This window comes from Cynocephalus volans, chromosome 6 (genome assembly GCF_027409185.1).
Source record: "Cynocephalus volans isolate mCynVol1 chromosome 6, mCynVol1.pri, whole genome shotgun sequence".
NCBI classification, from domain to species: domain Eukaryota; kingdom Metazoa; phylum Chordata; class Mammalia; order Dermoptera; family Cynocephalidae; genus Cynocephalus; species Cynocephalus volans.
The window spans coordinates 8,177,381-8,196,562 of record NC_084465.1 but is presented as its reverse complement, the minus strand read 5'-3'; the positions used below and the strand labels follow the sequence as shown (position 1 = coordinate 8,196,562).

The 19,182-nt window shown below is 42.8% G+C and overlaps 1 protein-coding gene across 2 annotated transcripts; it reads right to left on the bottom strand.

Annotated features, from left to right (window-relative positions):
* Positions 1-14,898: 14,898 nt before the first annotated feature.
* Positions 14,899-17,301, bottom strand: LOC134379674 (GTPase IMAP family member 6-like). 2 transcript variants are annotated; one of them, XM_063098725.1, is made up of 2 exons: positions 17,217-17,301; positions 14,899-15,923 (listed from the first exon to the last, which is right to left on the bottom strand). In XM_063098725.1, the coding sequence occupies exons 1-2, from the start codon at positions 17,299-17,301 to the stop codon at positions 14,899-14,901; spliced, it is 1,110 nt and encodes a 369-aa protein (XP_062954795.1). The 2 variants fall into 2 exon arrangements, with proteins under 2 accessions (XP_062954795.1, XP_062954797.1); XM_063098727.1 differs by having other exon boundaries at positions 14,899-15,689.
* Positions 17,302-19,182: the final 1,881 nt, after the last annotated feature.

Genomic DNA, 19,182 nt, shown 5'->3' with positions numbered 1-19,182 from the left:
CTCTGTTTTAATGTCAACTAGTGGAGAAGGTGGGTGTGCTTGCCTTATACCTGGGAATGCCTCTAGCATTCACTAGTTAAGTAAGGAAGGTGCTGGGCTACAGTAACATCACTGTTCTTCTTTTTCCTTCTTAAGAAGAAAACTCAGATCTTTAGAAATTTCTTCTTTCCTAACATTAATGTGTAAAGCTACAAAATTTCTCTCTATGCATGTCTATCCTCATTGTTACTTGGAGAGGTGGTAAAAGAAATTATTATTTCAGTTATGGAAACTTTTGTTGGAAAATTGGGGAAAGGACTAAATATTTAAATGTTTACAAAACATGACAGATCTTCCATGAAGACACCGTTTTGAAAGAAATTCTTTGAGTTTTATGATTAACTCTGCTGGTAGCTACTACCTTCCCCAGCAACCAAGAGGCCCAAATGAAAGAGCACCAGAAGGAGATCCACCTGCATGTGCCCTTAGGTGTTCCTTTGGAGAACACGCAATCACACACACACATGCACAGACACACACACACACACACACACACACACACGGAAGTCAGGGAACACAGGCAGGGAGAGAGAGGAAGAACCAGTGGGCCCCAAACTTGACTGCGTCCAGGATGTTATCCAAACAGGATTTCCACAGGGAGCTTTAATCAGTGAGTTTAAAGCAAGTAAGCACTAGTTCCAGGAGGTCATGGTGTGACAAAGAGGTGGTCACTTTGAGGTCACAGGCAAATAAATGTCAGAATGGTACATTTAAAGGAAGCAGTGAGAAAGCAGAAGCCCAGCCTGCTAGGTGAGGGAGATCCCTCTAAGTATTTACCTCTGGCCATTGGCTGGAGCCATTCAGGTGGAATCTAATATTGGAAACTGTGTCATGGGTGACTGAGCCCTGCTTATGGTATGAAAAAGTGAAACTTATATTTAAAAATGGATGCTAAGGCAACACAAAATCATAAGCACTCCCAATGAAATAGAGCTCCCTACACCCTCATAACGTAGACTATCTGCTTCTGTGAAATCACTTGCTTAACCTAAGTAACTCCATTTTGGCCCCTGTCTGACCTGTAGACTGTCCCCCCTTCTGCATGAGAAACCGTTGATCTTTTCATAGAAACAAAACACAATTGCACGGAAATGGGAGCCATACCCAGTGAATTATTACATGGGAACAGGAAACACACCGAATGAAAACTTGTATGCTTGGTTGCTTGAACGGCTCGTTTCAATAATGAAGATAAAATAAAGACATGTTAAGGTAAATAAAACAAATGAGGGAATTGATGTGAATAGAGCCACACTTTAAGAAAAGAAAACAATTTCTTCATTAATGAAATAACTGGTGAAATCCAGTTCAAGCCTGCAGTTTAATTAATAGTAAAGCACTCAGGTCAGATTCTTAGGTTTGATACATGAACTATGATAATGCAGGATTTTTAAATGAGGGAAACTAGGTGGAGAATATACACAAACTTTCTGGACTACCTTTGTAACTTTTCTGTAAACTAATATTTGTATAAACTAACAAGTTATTTTTAAAAATTCACCTCAGGTGAAACAAGATATACAAGAAGGAATAAAGTGCACCAGACATGTTAAATATAAAGAGGAAAAAAAGGCTTTTTCAAAATGTTTTGAAAACTTAATTGACTATTTAAAGCAAAATATAGTAACAATGTATTGAGGAGTTTAAAAGATACTTATTCATAAAAAGTTTGACAACAATTTTCCTAAGAATGGGAGATATTATTAATAGAATTATATGAGTGTAACATTCTTACATTACAAATGTTAAGTGACATTATTCAAAGGTAGAAGATGATGGAAAGTTGCATATTGTAAACATTGGAACAACCACTAAAAATGATGCAAAGAGATATAGCTAAGAAGCCAATAGTGGACATACAATAGTTTTCTAAAAGAGAATCAATAAAAAGAGGGCAGAAAATAGGGGAAAAGAACAGATGGGATAGATAGAAAAACACATAGCAAGAGGATACACTTAGGCCAAACCTAGCAATAATACTGACTGAATTGTGTTATGGACTGAATTGTTTACATGAAAGTAAACTACCTATGTAAATGAATATAAAAACACTTAAAATATTAGCAAATCAAACCCAACAACATTTAAAAAGTGTAATACAGGTAATATATTACAACCAAAGGGTTCATTCCAGAAATGCGAGGTTCATACAGCATTCAAAACTGAAGTAATATAATTCACATAACAGAATATAGCAGAAAATACATATGATCTTCAGGTTAGATGCACAAAGTAGAATTCGACACTATTCAACACTCATTCATGATAAAAATATTCTGTCAACTAGGAATAGAAGGAACTTCTTCAATTAGATGAAAGGCATCCATTAAAAAAATTAGCTAGAGGTACACTGTATTAGTTTGTTTTCTGCTGCTCATAACAGAATACCTGAAACTGGGTTATTTATGGGAAACTAAACTTATTTCTTACAGTTCTAAAGGCTGGGAAGCCCAAAGGTCTGGGAGCATATCTGGTGAGGGCCTTTTCTTGGTGGGAACTCTCTGCAGGGTCCTGTGGTGACGCCAGCAATCACATGGCAAGGCTGGGCAAAAGCGCTTGTTAACCTGCTCACTTGCTCTCATTATAAAGCCAGCGGTCTGCACCCATGATAACCCATTAAACCATTAACCCATCACTCCATGAGTGGATTAATCCCTTCATGAGAGCATAGTCCTCGTGATCCAATCATCTCTAAAAGTCCTCATCTTTCAACACAGCCACATTGGAAACCAGGCTCCCACATGAGCTCTGGAGGAGACACACATGAAGACCGTAGCATGCACTCATTGTAGAACATTAAGCCCTGGTTTCTTTTTGGCATGCTCCTCCACTGTACTTAGCATGTCATTTCTATCTCACGGTCCAAGATGATTACATGGACTCCGGTAATTAAGCCCATGCTGTTGCCACTAGGAAAACACAGGGGCCTTAAAGCATGCATATTCTTGCCTTTTGGGGATATTTTCTGAAAGATGCACTTGACACTTCCACATAAATCCTATTGGCCAGAACTTAGTCACATGGCCACACCTACAGCAAGAAAGGCAGGAAATGTCGATGGTACAATGAATAGCTATATGTTTGGCTATTGTGGAAGTGTTCTATGTCTAAGAAAGGAGAAGGGAAAATTAACACTGGGAAAAATAGAAGTGTCTTCAGTTTCCACAAACATGAACATGCTCATTCAGACAATGATACATGGAGAATTTGTTTATTTCAAAATATTATTAATGAGATAGAGAAATTTTAGTTATGTTTTAAATTTTTCTTGAGATAATACTTACCTTTGTAGAAAAGATGCTTCGAACAAACAAGCTTGTGGAAGTGAGTTGCCTGAGACTGTAAGTCAATGGCTTCCCGTGGAAGAATCCAGAATTGACTGAAACAACCCGCATGGCAAAATTACACTTAGACTACACTTAGGACATAAGGAGAAAATGTAAAATTTTTATTTTCCTTAACTTTTCTAATCTTTCCTTTAGCTCACCCATTATATCTAGGGAAAAACGGAATTAAACGTTGAACCTGGTTTAAATCAATCTAATCTGAGCCATTAAATAGGCCCCCTATTTAGGTGACTTAGATAGTTACTCCCCAGCCATCCTGTATCTCTCACATTGTGGTGAATGAAGAAAAATGTGATTTGCAGGCCTCAGTCTCTACTTGGGAGAGGCTCTTCATCCGTCAGGTCTCTGAAGTTTCCTGGCGCTCAGCCAGGGAGTCCAGGCAGATGTAACTCAGAGTCAATTTCTGAGTCCAGCAGTGTCAATGGGGTGACCTTTGGCTGACTGCACCTCCACTCTGCTCTTACTGGTCTAAAGTCCTCTAGGCATGTGGCAGTGGCTCTCATTCAGTCCTGGAGTGTCACTTACAGGTTGTGTTTGGCTGCATGTAAGGGAGACTTCACTAACATGGCTTAACAATCAACAGTTTGATTTTGATACAACAAGGAGTTTATGCGTGGTAAGTCTAGGGCTAATATAACTATCCAAGAACCAGATTTTTTTTCTCCCTTTCTGCTTCCCCATTCTTTGCAATCAACATCTATCTTCAAAGTAGTAAGGTGGCTGACCACCTCCAGCCTCACGTGTGAATCACAGGAGGGAAGAGGAAGACAGTAACAATAAAGAAGACAGGATGGCATGTGAATTACAAAAGCAAAATGAATGCAGAAAAACCACCAGACTTCTCCTTAGGCCTTTTGTTTATGTGCCTACCACCAGCTGCAGGAAACACTGGGCAATTTGTATTTCTTCTGGGTGCACTACTTTGTAAGCAAACTTGTAGTTTTGCTAGTAAGGAAGATGGAGGAAAAGGCTACTGAGTGGACAGCTAGCAGCCTGGGCCATGCACAGCTTGGCTGAGTCAGTGCTGTACCTCACTCCAGGGCCGCGTCCATCTCACTGAGGCGGGACAGAGCAGAGACACGCCATGGCCCGGGGAAGCTGCTCATAAATATTCATACAGGATTGACCAAAGTTAAGAGGGTGACTCCACTGCATAACCAGAAACTTTAGAAACCGGGGGACACATGACAGGAAGCTGATGCAACCTCTCATTGGCCTATCAGGCCTTAATTACCCTAGATCCTCCCCCACAGCTGAATATTCCTCTCCTTAATTATGATAGGGAAACACCCCCATCCCAGAACAAAGTATAAACCGTACCCCTATGAATCCAGGGGGAGGAGAATGGCAGTGTGGTCCTCCCTTGCACACTTGTTCTGTGTGTATTTTTGCCTTGTAATAAAGCCCTATTATTTTCTGCCTCTCTGTCTCTCTCTTCTTTTCCTTTCACCAGTCCCATGAAAGAGTTTTCCTTTCATGGATAGACCAAGGATCTGGAATTGCTGCCTGGTAACATCAGGCAGCAATGTCACCTCTAGGGAAGCTTTCTTTGACAACCTCCCAAACAAACTAAGGTCTTGTATATTCTATCTATGAACCAAGGACAGGTCAAGAAAATCAAACCTCAGAGCTCAAGTCTGGTTCCACAATAACACAGAGAGTCCTAACAGGCAAAACAGCAAATAGGTAAACTTTAAATAAAATATTGAGAGTGAAATATTGGAAAGCAATGGAGAGGAAGTGTCATGAGACAGATACTGAAGGTGTTTCAGTCCTTGAAACAAGGATCTACTCATGGCCACATCCATATTTGAAAAGCTTTTCCCCTGAGGGCACTCCCCAGACCAAGGCTCAAGAGATGAGTAGAACTCAATTATCTAATAAACTTCTCCTTTCTGAACAGACAATACCTGGAGGGACAAGATTTCATTGCTTTATTCTTCTTCCTTCCTCTCTGGGTCCTTTCCCTTAGGAGGCAGCTGTTCTCACATCTTATTACCTAGACTTCTCCTGTGTAAATGTAGGTGCCTAGCAAAGGAAACCTGGCTCTTGTTATGTCAATTGGAGAAGTAATAAAACAGTCCATTCTGAAGAAAATACCAAGGATAACAAGCCTGTCATCTTTTGACACTATCAGTATTTAAATCTTAAATTCTATTAATATTACTGAGTGTTAAAAGCTGGTTATTACTGCATGTTTTCCCCTGTATTTTTATAGAGCAAATATTACAATTTCAAAAAAAACCTCAATCGTTAGCATGCATTGAGCCATGTGGAGGGCTTGTTAAAGAACAGTTTGTGACTTAGTAGGTGTGGGGTGGATCCTGAGACCCTGCATTCCTAAGAAGTCCCCAGAAATTGTAGATGCTGCTGTTCCAAGACAGTGCTTTGAGAATAGAATGACTGCACTGGAGCAAAAATCCTGTGCTTGAACACGAAAAAGGGAAAGTCACTTCAATAATGATCAAAGCATTTTCCCCATTTCAAAAATTCCTAGCAAGCGACAGGGTGCCAAAGACCCTTCTCCCGTGACAGATTCTGAAGGAGATAGAATACACACAAAGAACCGCATCCAATATGGAAAAATATCGTCTTTGTATCAAACGCATAGAACTCCCTAGTAAAGCTGAAGTGGAAACCAGAGCAGGGACCAGAGGCCAATGTAGGTTTCTTAATCCTTCTACTTGACGGAAGAGAGCTAGTTCTACACAATGGGCCACCTGACAACCAGAGACACACAGTCAGAGAAGGTGGTAACTCAGAGTAAGACCCAGGTGGAACTGCCAGAAAGAGACCTTCATTGCTGCTTATGGTGTGAAATGAGGAAGCAAAAGTGTAGGTCATAATTGGTCACTGTTAGGTTCTGCGAGACAGAGAAAAGAGAGAGACTGAGCCAGGAGCCATTTCAGCCTAAAGATTTATTCCACTAATATGGAATCAGACTGAGCCAGATCTGTTCCCCCCAAACCGAGGAAAGCAGGAGGCTTATAAGACTTTTAGGGAGGGTTCTGATAGAGCAATGGACAATTTTGAAACCAGTGGTATGCAAGGCGACACAGCATCTGTGGTCTAATAACATCTGGTCACTTAGGGTAGAGGCTCTTGTTTAGCCACTATCTTGGTACAAAGCATTCCACCCAAAGCCTGCTAGACACAGCCCACAAGACGTTCCTTTGACAATAATGGGCCTGGTCAAGTTTACCCCTTCCTAGGAGAGGAATGTCAGTTCCCAGAGCAGAAAAGAGAAAGGGGAGAGGGTGAAGGGGGAATGCTGCTTAACCTGGCTGTGCTGGATGGTAAACTAGCCATGAGGCCTAATAGCAACCAGGAGCCCAAGGGATAGAGAACCACCTGTTTCTGGTTTTTGAAAAGTAAAAATAATGGTGGGAAGTGGTCCAGTGGGTATCAGGCTCTCCCTGACATCCTGGAATAGGTCAGTCAATCTGCCATTCCTGAGAAGGAGAAAACTTCTTAAGTGCTCACCCCAGAGTTACTGTCTTTGGGAGTTAGAGGATAAGCAGTTTCTCTTTCCAAGCCAGAGGGAAAAGAGTAAAGTGAGCTGTATGTAGGAATGCCCAGTGCTGCCTGTGGGACCCTTCCTTGTGACTCACAATCTCCAGTAGGTTTGGTAAAGCCTACAAAATGCAGAGCATATGTTTTGATGGTGGAAACCAGCTAGAGAACTGAACTTCAAGTCTATGTGAAATGGGGTTAAATAGATGGAGGACCTTGGCATGGGACTGAGAATATAGAGGGCAGCATGGAAAAGGGAGCTTAGAAAATTCCAAACAAGAAGACAAGGATTTTGAACTGTCACGTGCTGTGTAAATGCAGCTTGGGATAGAGTCATGCGCAGCTGCTAAATGGGTAAAAAAAAAAGTGAGTGCTTCATATATTCCAGGAACTTGATATTCAATGGTGAATAAAGAAGAATTTTCTGCCAGCAACTACTTGGGAGACAAACAAGAAGTAAATATAATACGAGACCAAAACTACTGTCTTCTGGGTATACCCGAAATGAAAGAGCATAACCCTCTTGGATGGAATAGGAAACATTTCCACAAGAAGGTTGGATTGAATGCTGTTCAAAAAGGTAAACTGAGGCACAATAAAATTCTAAAGCATTTATTTGAGAGAGAAGCACTTTATAAATTGGGAAACTTCAAACCAAAGAGGTTTAATGTTCAGATGACAAAGCATCTCAGGTAAGTGTTTGTAGGGTGAATGTGAAAGCAAAACAAAGAAATTATTTGATTGTTTGCAGTTACAAAATTGCCTGTTTTGGTTTAGTTTGTTCGAAAGTCCCTAGTCACATAATCATATACTAGTTGGTTGCTTATAATTGATCAAGGTTAAGTCTTGTTTCTGTCAAACATATGCATTTATCAGAAATGATCCAAGTTAAGTTTTGCTTATATTTATGGTTTAAGCAAGGTTAGGGCTATTTTTATTGCCTAGTTGGTTTTGTTTACTCAGAAGTTTTTAAAGCATGGCCTTCATTTTATTTTTACTTGAAGAATGTTCCCATTATGGTCCTTTCTCAGCACGCTCAGAGTGTGATCAAATGGCATAGCTTTACTCTAGGTTCCACTATTGATGTAGTCGTTGGAGAAACATCAGGCAGCTGTTATCATCCTCATCTACAGGTGTGCTTGGGTGCAGAACCACACAACCACCATTAGTAATAACACAGTCATTTTTGGTTTAGTTGAACTGTCTGATACTGATGGCAATCAATTGACATGTGAGTGACCTCTGGAAGTTACCTAAAACCCTTGAGAGAATACAACACACCAGGAAGGTAAATGTAATAACTATGAGGAGAATAATGGCCAAGGATTTAGATGTTCTTCTGAGCAAATATAGCCAGGAACCAACATTTAACTGGCTAAATAAATCAGCAGAGGAGGCACACCCATCTGGTAGAAGACTGTTATTTGTTTCTTAAAAGCCTTTAAATTGGGGGCAGTAATTTCTAATTTATTAACATAAAATCAATTTTTTTAATGAATAAGAACATAAGCTCCTTCTAATTAAGCTCTGAAGGTGTCAATAACTTCTATTTTGAAGACCATCGAGGCTAATTGTTTATTCAAATTGTATTTGCTTGAAGGGAATTCAAGATGTAGTTCTATGAAAACAAAAGAAAAACAAAGGTTAATATTTTGGGCAAATCACAATTGTAATCTCGGAGTTTGGAGGGCAGCTTTTAGATTTGAGTTTGAAGCTTCTTTAGATGGTGAGTAAAGATGGCAATTGAATGTCTCTGGTTACATCATCAGGTGGTTTTCTAGTGAACTCCCCAAGTTACCCATAGAGCACTAGGCACAAAGATTGTCCATACATATTCTGTTGCAGTGATTTTGCTGAAGCTTAAAGTTATCCAGTTTCACCTTCCAGGAACTGGAAAAAAGGCAGTTTTAGTTTTTAGTAAAACTAGAAAACATATCAGTTATTGCAGGATACTCCTGGCTCATTTGAGGATCTAATTTTTTAAGAAAGTTGATGTTGAAAAGGCTCTGATAGGAAAGGCAAGAGATCAAAGAGGTTTGTAGGTTCAGAATAATTTTTCATGAGTGCACTGCAGAGATGCCTTTAGATAGGATATTTTGAGTCGTTCTACCTTTTGGAAGCCTGTTTCCCATCCAAATTGCATCCTATTGTTTCTGAAGCATTCGTGATCTCACCTGCTTTCCTGTGTGACCATACATGAATAATTTCATCTAGGATAAAATGTTTCCATTGTTGACATTGTAACTGTTATCTTCCTGAGTTGCCCCTATTTCTCTAGAAAGGCACAGGTTTTGGATTCTTAATCTCCAAGCATAAAATTAGCTGGAGTTCCAGTTGGAGGAGTCCCAGATTCCTTGTCTGTTGACAAACCCATAATACCATGTCCTACAATTTTAGTTACCTGATAGCTCCAACTGCACCCAATCCACTTTCTCTTGAATAGCTCATTTAACCTGTCAAACACCCAGTTTGATCTCTGGATCTCAATCTGGATTCCAGATCTTGTCTGTCAGCTAGTGCACTATACTGGACCTAGACCAGTTTCTGTCAAACACCCAGTTTAACCTCTAGATTCAGTCAGAAAGAAAAATTACTCAAACTCAGGGAAGCAAAATGGAAAGAGAGATTTACCCACTTATCTCCAGATACAGCAAGAAAATGGGCTCAGTGGGCACTTACACCTGGTTACCTGTTGCTCCTGGAGGTCACTGGGTCAGGGCAGTGGGGCTCCTTCAGGTCCCACTTCTGACACCAGACTGTTAAAACTTGAAACTGAGGCACAATAAAAATTTTAAAGCATTTATTTGAGTAAGAAGCAATTCATGAATTGCAAAACACCAAACTGAAAGATGTTTAGTGTTCAGATGACAACGTGTCAGAGGCGAGTATTTATAGGGTGAATGCAGAAGCAAAAAAAGAGAAATTATTTGATTGTTTACATTTACAAAATTGCCTTTTTTTGTTTTCCTTTGTTGAAAGTCCTTAGACACATTATCCTATGTTAGCTGGCTGCTTATAATTGGGTCACTTACCAGAAATGACCCACGTTAGGTTTCACTTATATTTGCAGTTTAAGCAAGATTAAGGCTATTTTTAATGCCTGGTTGGTTTTGTTTCCTCAGGAATTTTTCAGGCCCAGTCTCCATTTTGTTTTAACAAGGCGAACGCTTATGTTGAATTCTTCAGCTGTGCCATCCTGCCTGTTGTAACTGTGGCATCACTCATCCTTCTAATTTCTCTGGATCACAGTGGGGAGTCTTAGAACAACATTTTCCATCATTCCTTTCCTCGTATGGACCATGTGAGAGTCAACCGACAAGAGGCACTTAGGTGAGATTTGGATGGTGAGTGAGAAGGAGGACCATTCTCTGGCAGTAACAGCAGGGAGACGATTGGTGAACTCCAGCCATGTGTCACAGCAGACCAACACCTAGAAACACCCAGTTCAGCACCAGTGAGCTTCCCAGACCTCTGTCTTCCCAGCCCTCCAAGGGGTGATCCAGCCTCTAATTCCCTGGATTAAAAGTGCATCCTACATTTAATACCTAGATGAGCTTCAGTTTTTCCAATGAAATCCTTCACATAAATGGAGGAAAATAAAATGTTCTTTGGAAACAATCTAGGCAAAGTAATAGCGGGATCTACAACTGAAACTGAGCATGTTCCAGTAATTTTACATCATGTGATATGAGAGTGAGACTACTTACATCATGAGGAATTTGTGTCAAATATCATGCTAAAATTCTTATTTGGCAGGTTTAAATGATTTTAAAACATTTATACCATTAATTCATATTTTGTTCTGAATTTACAAAGTCTCTTATAAATTTGGAAATACTTTAAGACAAAACATTTCCAAGTATTTATCACACAGTGTCTCTTAAATCACACTTCTTATTTAGCGCTAAATAAAAATACTTGCAAAATTTTCATTTTTAAATCACTCAATATTTGTTATTATTAAAAAGGGCAATTTTTTGGTGACTTTATGGAAGATCTTTTATGTTTTATATAAATTTAGATTTTTAGTCTCTCCCCCAAATTTTCCAACAAAACTTTCCATAACCAAGTTAATAATTTATGTAACCTTGTCTCCAAATAAAACTAGTTTTCTTCATTGTGCAAGAATCCAAGCTTTTTACAGACTGCCACGTTATAAGCCAAGATCCTGTTTAAAATTGTCTACAATTTTTTTGTTAAACATTTAATTTCTGGCTCCAGGTGACTAATTTTGCCAATTCTGTTTTTGATTGGAGAAAGGAAGCTTTTTTTCAAGATCCCTATGGACTTGCTGAAAATGTCTCTTCATATAATATACTTCATTATATTTCCACTTTTTAATACAACAAACAGGCTTTTGTTGGTGGTGGGGGGTTGTTTTTTTGTTTTGCTGTACTGCAGCATATTCCAGTTGCTATTCATCATAAAATTTGCAACACATCTTCTTCCAGTCTATATTTCTCTTTCTTGTTCTAGTTATAGTACTAGTTGAATCATCTCCATCAATTTTGCATGAGTATTATGCCTTCATTTTAGAATTAAAATTTGTCCATACCTGTGTTTAACCTGAAAGTTAATTGATTTGCATTTTAAATAAAATAACCATTTAAATTCAATTACCGGTTACAATGTAGATGTATACTGTAACTCATGCTGTCTACATAAAACATTCAAATAATGATATCACATCAGTGCTTAAAAAAAGATTATTCAAACTGAATCAATCTGCTGACCCTGACTAGGTCAGCGATGCATTTACATGTAATAGTTTAAACAATCTATGTGGCAATATCTTCACAGCACAATATGGCAATTCAGATGCTCCTCAACTTATGATCGGGTTATGTCTGATAAACCTATTGTTTGTTGAAAATTTTGTAAGTTGAAAGTGCACTTAAAACACCTAACCTACCGAACATCATAGCTTAGCAACACAGTACACTGCAGGGTATTGATTGTTTACCCTCCTGACCGCACGACTGACTGGGAGCTGCGGTTCGTTGCTGCTGCCCAGCATCACTAGAGGGTATCGTACAACATGTCCCGAGCCCTGGAAGAGATCAAAATTCAAAATGTGAAATATGGTTTCTTCTAAATGTGTATCACTTCGGCACCATCATAAAGCTGAAAAATTGTAAGTCAAACATTGTAAGTCAAGGACAGTCTGTAATATCTTTAGTAATGCAACAGTTGTAGTGAACTGAATTTCCACCAAAACAATAAAGTTGTGTTTTATAGTCAAATATTTTACACTGCTTCAGTTTTTAAATTTAAATTAAAACTAATTATAATTAAACAGTGTGGTCCCTTCATCGTAGGGACCAAGTTCTCAAGGAGTGTCTACCTGCCTTCGTTCACTTCCCGGTGCCTTCAGAGTTATTTATTTAGTATTATTATTCTGTATTTTCTGCATAGTTTATAAATGTTACCACAGGGGTGTTGGAGGCTGCAAACCTTCCTTATCACTTTTCACAGCTGCTTTGACCCAGAAAGGAGGAAAACACCCTGCACTAATTGGGCTCCTCCAATTCTCCAAATACCCTGTTTTCCATTCTATACTCCAGTGTAAAGATATTTTTTGAAAATAACAAATTCTAAATGTCACTCTTATCATGTCTTGGCCTAGACCTCCCTCTCTCCTCACTCCACCCTCTGCCCCCATCGTTTTCTTTCTTACTGGTACATAGACTTAGGTTTCTAGAACGTTCCCTTCTTCTCTGTGGCTGAGAGAGTGACAAAAATGGAGCAACATCTATCCCTCTTCCTGAAATGCTGTGGGAAGCATCTTCCCTGCTGTTTAGAAATAAAACAGAAAACATATTTGAGGTAATTAAAAACAGAATTTAGTGAATAACATATTTTGAGAGACTTGCCATTTAGTTGCTGAATGGATGCCATTTGGTCAAATGCCTTTATTTTCTATTATAAAATTAATTAAGCTAACAGAGTTAAAATAATAGCATCTATATTAAATAAATTTATCTCCTATCCTAACAGAAATGTGACTGATTTTAGCTTTTACTTCAATAATTCTGAATTTTTGAGTCTGTTCACTTAGAAACAAGATGGGCTTAATTAACTTATACTTGAAGTATTTACCAATTCTTTTCAATTCAATGTGTACATGTAAGGCAATTCCAACTAGAATGCCAATAGGGTTCCTTCTTGGAAATTAGACAAGTGATTTTAACTTTCATAGAGATGAATAAATGCCTGAGAATAACAAAGAAAATATAAAACCGTAGATGAGGAGGAAATTGGCTCACCCTATTACAATCAAAGCCACTGTAATCGATCAATATTTTATTCACCTAGAAGTAGAAAAGTAAAAGACATCAACAGAAATGAAAATTCTGACACCAATATTAGGGAGTATGAGAATTCAATAAGTCATCGGTGCTGCATTCTCAGTTCGAATGGTGGGAAATGGATCGCTTATTTAAAAAATGGTTCTGGCACAAAGGCTGTCTTAAGCATACACCAAAGTAAGTGTCTGTTCTGCTTTGAAATACTTTTCTGAATCCTGGAGCAAAAGAAATGCTTAAGCTTTCTTAAGAGGCTGCTGTGTCTGGGGAAGATGGGTGACATGGGCTTCAGAGAGGGGACTGCAGGTCCAGGGGTATCTGCTTGTAGAGGATCTCTGACCAGCAGATGAGCAACCAGCCAGAACTGAGGCTGTGTTTTCTGATCGTCCCCCAGCGTGGTCACCACCACCACCGCTTCCCAACCCTCCCAGGAGAAGGAAACTAGAGACCGTCTGCTACATACCTTGAAGAAGGGAAAAGAGGAATATACTGGGAGGCATTTTCCCTGTTTCCTCCTATTATTTTCCCATCAGTTGGTCAAACTTCCCAGGAGCGTTTTGAACCTCAAAGAAGATGAGGGGCATCCAGGCATGTCAGTCTCCTCATGCAGGCAGACAGCTTCCTATTTGAGGCCAGAGACAGGCCAACATTCTGCTGCCTCCTTGTCCTACCCAGTGTCGCTCCTCATAAACCCTGTCTGTAGGAACAACCTTCCAGGAAGACACCCACGTGAAGCATAGTTCTCCCATAAGCCAGGCTGTCTGCCCCACAAGATGTTTAAGTCACTCAACTCTATCCTTGGCAGGTCCCCTTCTTTCCCTGTCTCCCTCCTTTCAACCCCCCACAAATGCCTTGCTGGGGAAACCCATTTATACACTCAGACACTCACTCCCTCCACACTCTTCCACTCTAAAGAGAAGGGAGGGGTTGCAGGTAAAGTGAGGCAGGCTGAAAATAGCCTCTGCTTTCTAACGCCAGAAGGCAGCTATAATGAGAAGATTGTGGAACCCAAGGAAAAAGGGGAAGGCGCAGGTGTATGTATGCCCTCCCTAATCTAAGCCTGCCTTAGGGTGGGGGGTGGGGGTGCTGGCCTCCTCTGCCCACCTGGCCCCTCCAGAGCCTCCACGTCCTGTAGCCAGGGCTAGGTCCACCCTCTCGACCAGAGCCTGGTTTCTTGGATACCCCACCCCTGACTTCACTCATCATTGCCACTAGGAAGTTCCGGAGTGAATGAAAGGGCTGCTCCTTCTGCCTCCTTCTCTGCTCCTGTTTGCTCTCCTTCCCTCCCCACGTGTCTCAGAGCCACTGCCGTGTTCTGCCCACCACACACAGCAGGCACTTTAACAGTCATCATCCTCCCCCGTCGCAGGCAAGGACAGATATGTGAAGTCATCTGGGCAACGGCTCACACAGGGTTGCTGCTGAGTGACTCTGATGGCCAGGAAGCTGTGGGAGTTACATGGAAGAAGGAGACAGAGTGCTGCCCTCAAGAAGCTTTGGTTCTATCAGGGAACAGGCAAGTACCCCAGAAATGCAATGCCACCAAGATGGAAGTTTCTGTACTGGTGGCATCCAGAGGAAGGGAAGAAGGCATGGAGCACCTGGGATGTGAGCTGTGAACTCTGGACTCCTCCAAACACACACCCCTCTCGCCACACCAGATGCTGCCACCTGAGGATGGGGCCAGCGTGGGCTCAAAGAGTCACCTTCCCTAGGAGGCATCTGTGAGTCCTCTCCGATTCCTTCAGGACTTGGGACAGCCCTTCCAGCCAGGATTCCTCACTGAGCACTTCAGACCCTTGCCCCGGAGCCTTTTGTCTTTCCTGCACTTCTTTGAGCAGGACGTTTTGCTGGGAGTACTTGTAATCCTTGTTGCTGTAGCAATCCCCTTCATTTTCCCACAGGATACCCTCGATTTTCTCCATAAGCTCCTGCAGCTGGGCCTCCTGCTCTGCCCGCTCCGCCCTGTTGTTGAAGCCGCAATGGCGCCGCTCACATAGCACGTCCAGCCAGGCAAGGTCCTGGTTGTGGGTCTCGCGCACATACTCTTCCAAGGAGCCACCATCCAGGTCTTCCTTGTGGGTGAACACCAGGACTGTGTAAGCCAGGACCCCCACTCCGAAGACCTCCTGGAGGCGCCTGACCACCTGCTGGTCCTCTTCTGTGAACCGGCCCAGCTGTGTCACCAGGAGCACCGCATGAGGTCCTGGGGATGAGAAGGCAATGGCCTGACAGATCTCCTGAGCTGCTGCTTCTGGCTGGACCTGAGGGGACAAAATGTCGGGGGTGTCGATCACCTCAAGTTCCTTCCCAACCCACTCTCGGCTCCCTCTCTGGAAGGTCTTGGTCACTGTTTTTGCACTGACTTTGGACTCGAACACTTTCCGGCCAAGGATGCTGTTTCCTGTTGCACTTTTCCCACTTCCTGTTTTCCCCACCAGAAGGAGCCTCAGCCTCCTTGGGCTGTGTTCTTTCTCCTCCAGACCTGGAAGCATCAAAAGAAAGCAGAGGGTGCTGGGGTTAGAGCCATCCACCCCCTTACCCTCATCAGAAGCCATGCCTGGGAATGCTCCCTTATCCCAGGGCAGATTGTCCTGGCTCAGAATAGGAGAGACAAAGACCATCTGTCCCTGAGACTTGTCCTGGGCTTCCATTCTTAGCCTATATCCTTGAAGGTGAGGCTGAACGTTGTCACCCAGTGGAATATCAGAACCATCAGCTGAGAGAGGAGACCCGCAGATGCCAACCAAACACCGAGAAACCTAACACCAAGATTTCTAGCTGTGACTGGGGCTGGAGGGCAGGAAGGGAATTCCCTTCCCCCTGCCTTGCAGGTCCCAAGACTCACAGCACATAAAGAAGTGACAAATATAGCTGGTTTCCCCGTCTGGTCCCCACTGAAGACATTGATGGGTCTCAGGTGACAGGACACTAAGCCTCCTGAAGGCAGTATGGGCAGTGGCTTCTCTGGAACCCCAGCACCCACAGGTCTGCTGCTGCCGGCTGCCACCATGGCTGGCTGATCCACAGACCAATTCTGTCTGAGTGGCACTGGCTTCCTCCCGCTTCCCCTGGGTGGCTGGAAAGGAATTTGAGCGAATGGGCAGGAGTTTCAGGGAGTGTTGATGGTGGAATATTCATCCACATCTACCCAGACGATGCAAAGCTGGAGACTGAAGCCAGCACACCCCACTGGACTTTAAAACCAAATACATCGTTTCAGCTGTGGGGAGTATTTGTGAAGTAATATCTAACCTTGATTGCTGTAAGAAAAGGTAAAATAGGTGTTAGCGCATGTGTTGGTAATTTTCCTGTGTGGTAGATGAACATGGCTTTTTTCTGATGGCTCAGTTCACTTAAGTTCATGAGGTAAAAAATCATTCTTGTTAAAACACAGAAAGAATCACAAATAATTTCTTCTGGCTAGGAAAATGAGTGGGTCCCCAGCACTCCTAAATTCTGTCTCCCAGGTGACATGACACATGCCCATGAAAGTTAAGCGACTGACCTTTTGCCATGGCTGCTGGGGGAGAGAAGCCCTCGAGAAGGCTGAGCCCAGTTTTGAGGCAGCGGTCACGTACATTCTGCTTGTTCACATGGTGCTTTCGACTTTTGTGGCCTTGAGATTGCTCACTTCTGGGCCAGCCAAACACCCATGGAGGGTTGGCTGGCTTCCAAGGCTCAGGGTCCAAGTTCAGTTATTTTCATCATACCCATCACCACATCCTTCCTCATGAGGGAAGCCCAGACTGTGAGGACCCTTTTCTTTGAGACTGGACTAGAGATTTAGCAATCAGTGCTATTTCTTGCCTCTTCTTGCCTGCCATACCTATCAGGGGGCCTTATCTTTATTTCTGGCTGTAAAGGGGGAGCCTAACCCAAAGGCCGCAATGGTGCCCAAGATGAGTGAGTGCCTGTGACTGGGGACTTCAACTGTCTCTCCAGCACACCACGTGGTAGAGCTGTGTCCTGCCTGCATGTCAGCTGTTCCCCAGCTGTGCCTCTCTTTTACCTCCTGCCAGCTCTTGGGTAGGATCCTGGGACAGCTCTCCTGGGGAATCCTCCAGGAAAATCTGTTCGTATTCTTCTTCCTCCATCTAGAGAAAATGAAAACATGTTGTACTGATCTTCCAGCTGAGTTTCAGGAGGCACCTGCCTGTCTCTCTCTCTTATTCTCTCTCTTCCCCCGCCCCATGGTCTCCATCATGAGTTGAAGAGATTTTGTGGAGAAAGGTTCAACTGGCTTGGACCTGAGGAATGGATGGAATTTGGACAGACAGTGGGTCCGGAGCTATTCTGTGAGGAGAAGGAAAGAGCAGAGACATAGAAGCAGGCATGATCCTGTTCCTGGGTGTCCTAGGAGCAGCAGGAAGGCCTGTGTGGCAGAGTGTGCCTGGAGGGCTTGAGCAGGAAGTTGCTCAGGGGACACAGGTGGCAACTCAATGGGTCTTGGGGCAGAAAGAGCAGTGCAGGTTTGATCTTGGGAGAAGGCTCTGCACTAAGGATTGCAGAGGGCTGAGAGCTGGGTGGCTGGGAGCTGCTGTTGCAAGGAAGATGACAGCCTGGGACCTGGGACCCTCACAGTGCAGAGCAGAGCCCTGTCAGGGGCAGGAAACCTCAGTGGAGACGCAGCACCCGCCAGCTCTGCCTGGACCTCCATGTCCCATCAGTGTGAATGTTGGGCCTAAACTAGATGCCCATGAAGATCTCTTCCCCATAAGATCCTGACACTTTTTATAACATTTTTTGGAGCAACTCTTAGTCCTCTTTGCAAATTAGGGCCACATCATCACCAACCAAGAGCTCCCGTCACCCTCCTGCTGAGAGAGCAGTGTGTCCTTGTTTCATGGACTGACAGAATTCTCTGTTTCAGGTGCCCACAGTGCTGTATCTGCCTGATCTTCTCTGTGGGACTGTGGAGGAAACTGCATGGCCCATGACTGTTTTTCTGGAACACATAGGACATCCACGGCGCAATAAATCCAGGATAAAGCTCTGGGCTATGGGGAAACCTAACTACAGAGGGACCTCAACAGACTCAGTTTTCTCACTGCCACCACAGTGTTGGAAGTTTATTCTTCTCTGTTCATCTGCCAAAACATTTCGGTCCTCCCCAGATCCCGGGAGCTGGTGAGTGGGAGCCAGTGTGGCTCTTGCTTTATGATCAGTGTCTTTATTCAGCAAATGTCAGCTAAGGTGCTAGGATGGGAATGGGGATCATTCAGCAAGGTTTGCTGACTTTCCTATGAGAGAGGAACCAGGCCAGGTGGACAGCTTCATTCAGACTTGGTCGCCACATTCTGGGGAAGAACACAGTGTTTCACCTACTAAAGGGGCTTTGGAGACACGGAGGTCACTGCTACTTCTATCTGTGAACTGGTGGTCTGCAAACTGTGGACCCTCTTAATCTCTTTATCTCTGGCTTCCTTACATCCCTCATGGAAACCGAGGCAGCCCTTTGCCAACATAATCTCATTCCTCCTTTAGAGAGAACAGTGGCTTCACAGAAAACAATGGCCATGGGACTAGGCTGAGGGAACGAGGCACCTGGGAACAAAGGGTATGGCCCTGCATGTCCCTCACATGAGTCTGCACCTGTGCTCTCCTGCCTCACACGCTGGTCACACCTTGTGCTTCTGTCTCCCACACAGAAGATGGAGCGGACAGTAGCACCCTTGTTATGCTGCTCAGGAAGAAAGCGAAACTCACAGAAGCCAGAGTTTCTGGCCAAATTTTAAGCAGTGAGTTTATGCAGGGCACAAAGTTCTCCCGACATCTTAGTCACAGCACATTCTGTCACACCATGGACACACACACAAACTCAAATGCAAACAGACAACACACACGCACCTCTCACACACATGCAGGTAAACACACACACATAAACACTCCACAAACACACACACAACGCATACATGCAAACGCAGATGCAAACACACAACACACACACATGCAAGTAAACACACACACACTCTCCA

Coding starts and splice junctions, on each gene's coding strand:
- LOC134379674 (XM_063098725.1), bottom strand. CDS start 17,301: ATGGAGGAAGAAGAATACGAACAGATTTTCCTGGAGGATTCCCCAGGA. Junction 15,924..17,216: donor TACCCAAGAGCTGGCAGGAG/GTAAAAGAGAGG, acceptor CTCCTCTCTCAG/CTGATGGTTCTGATATTCCA.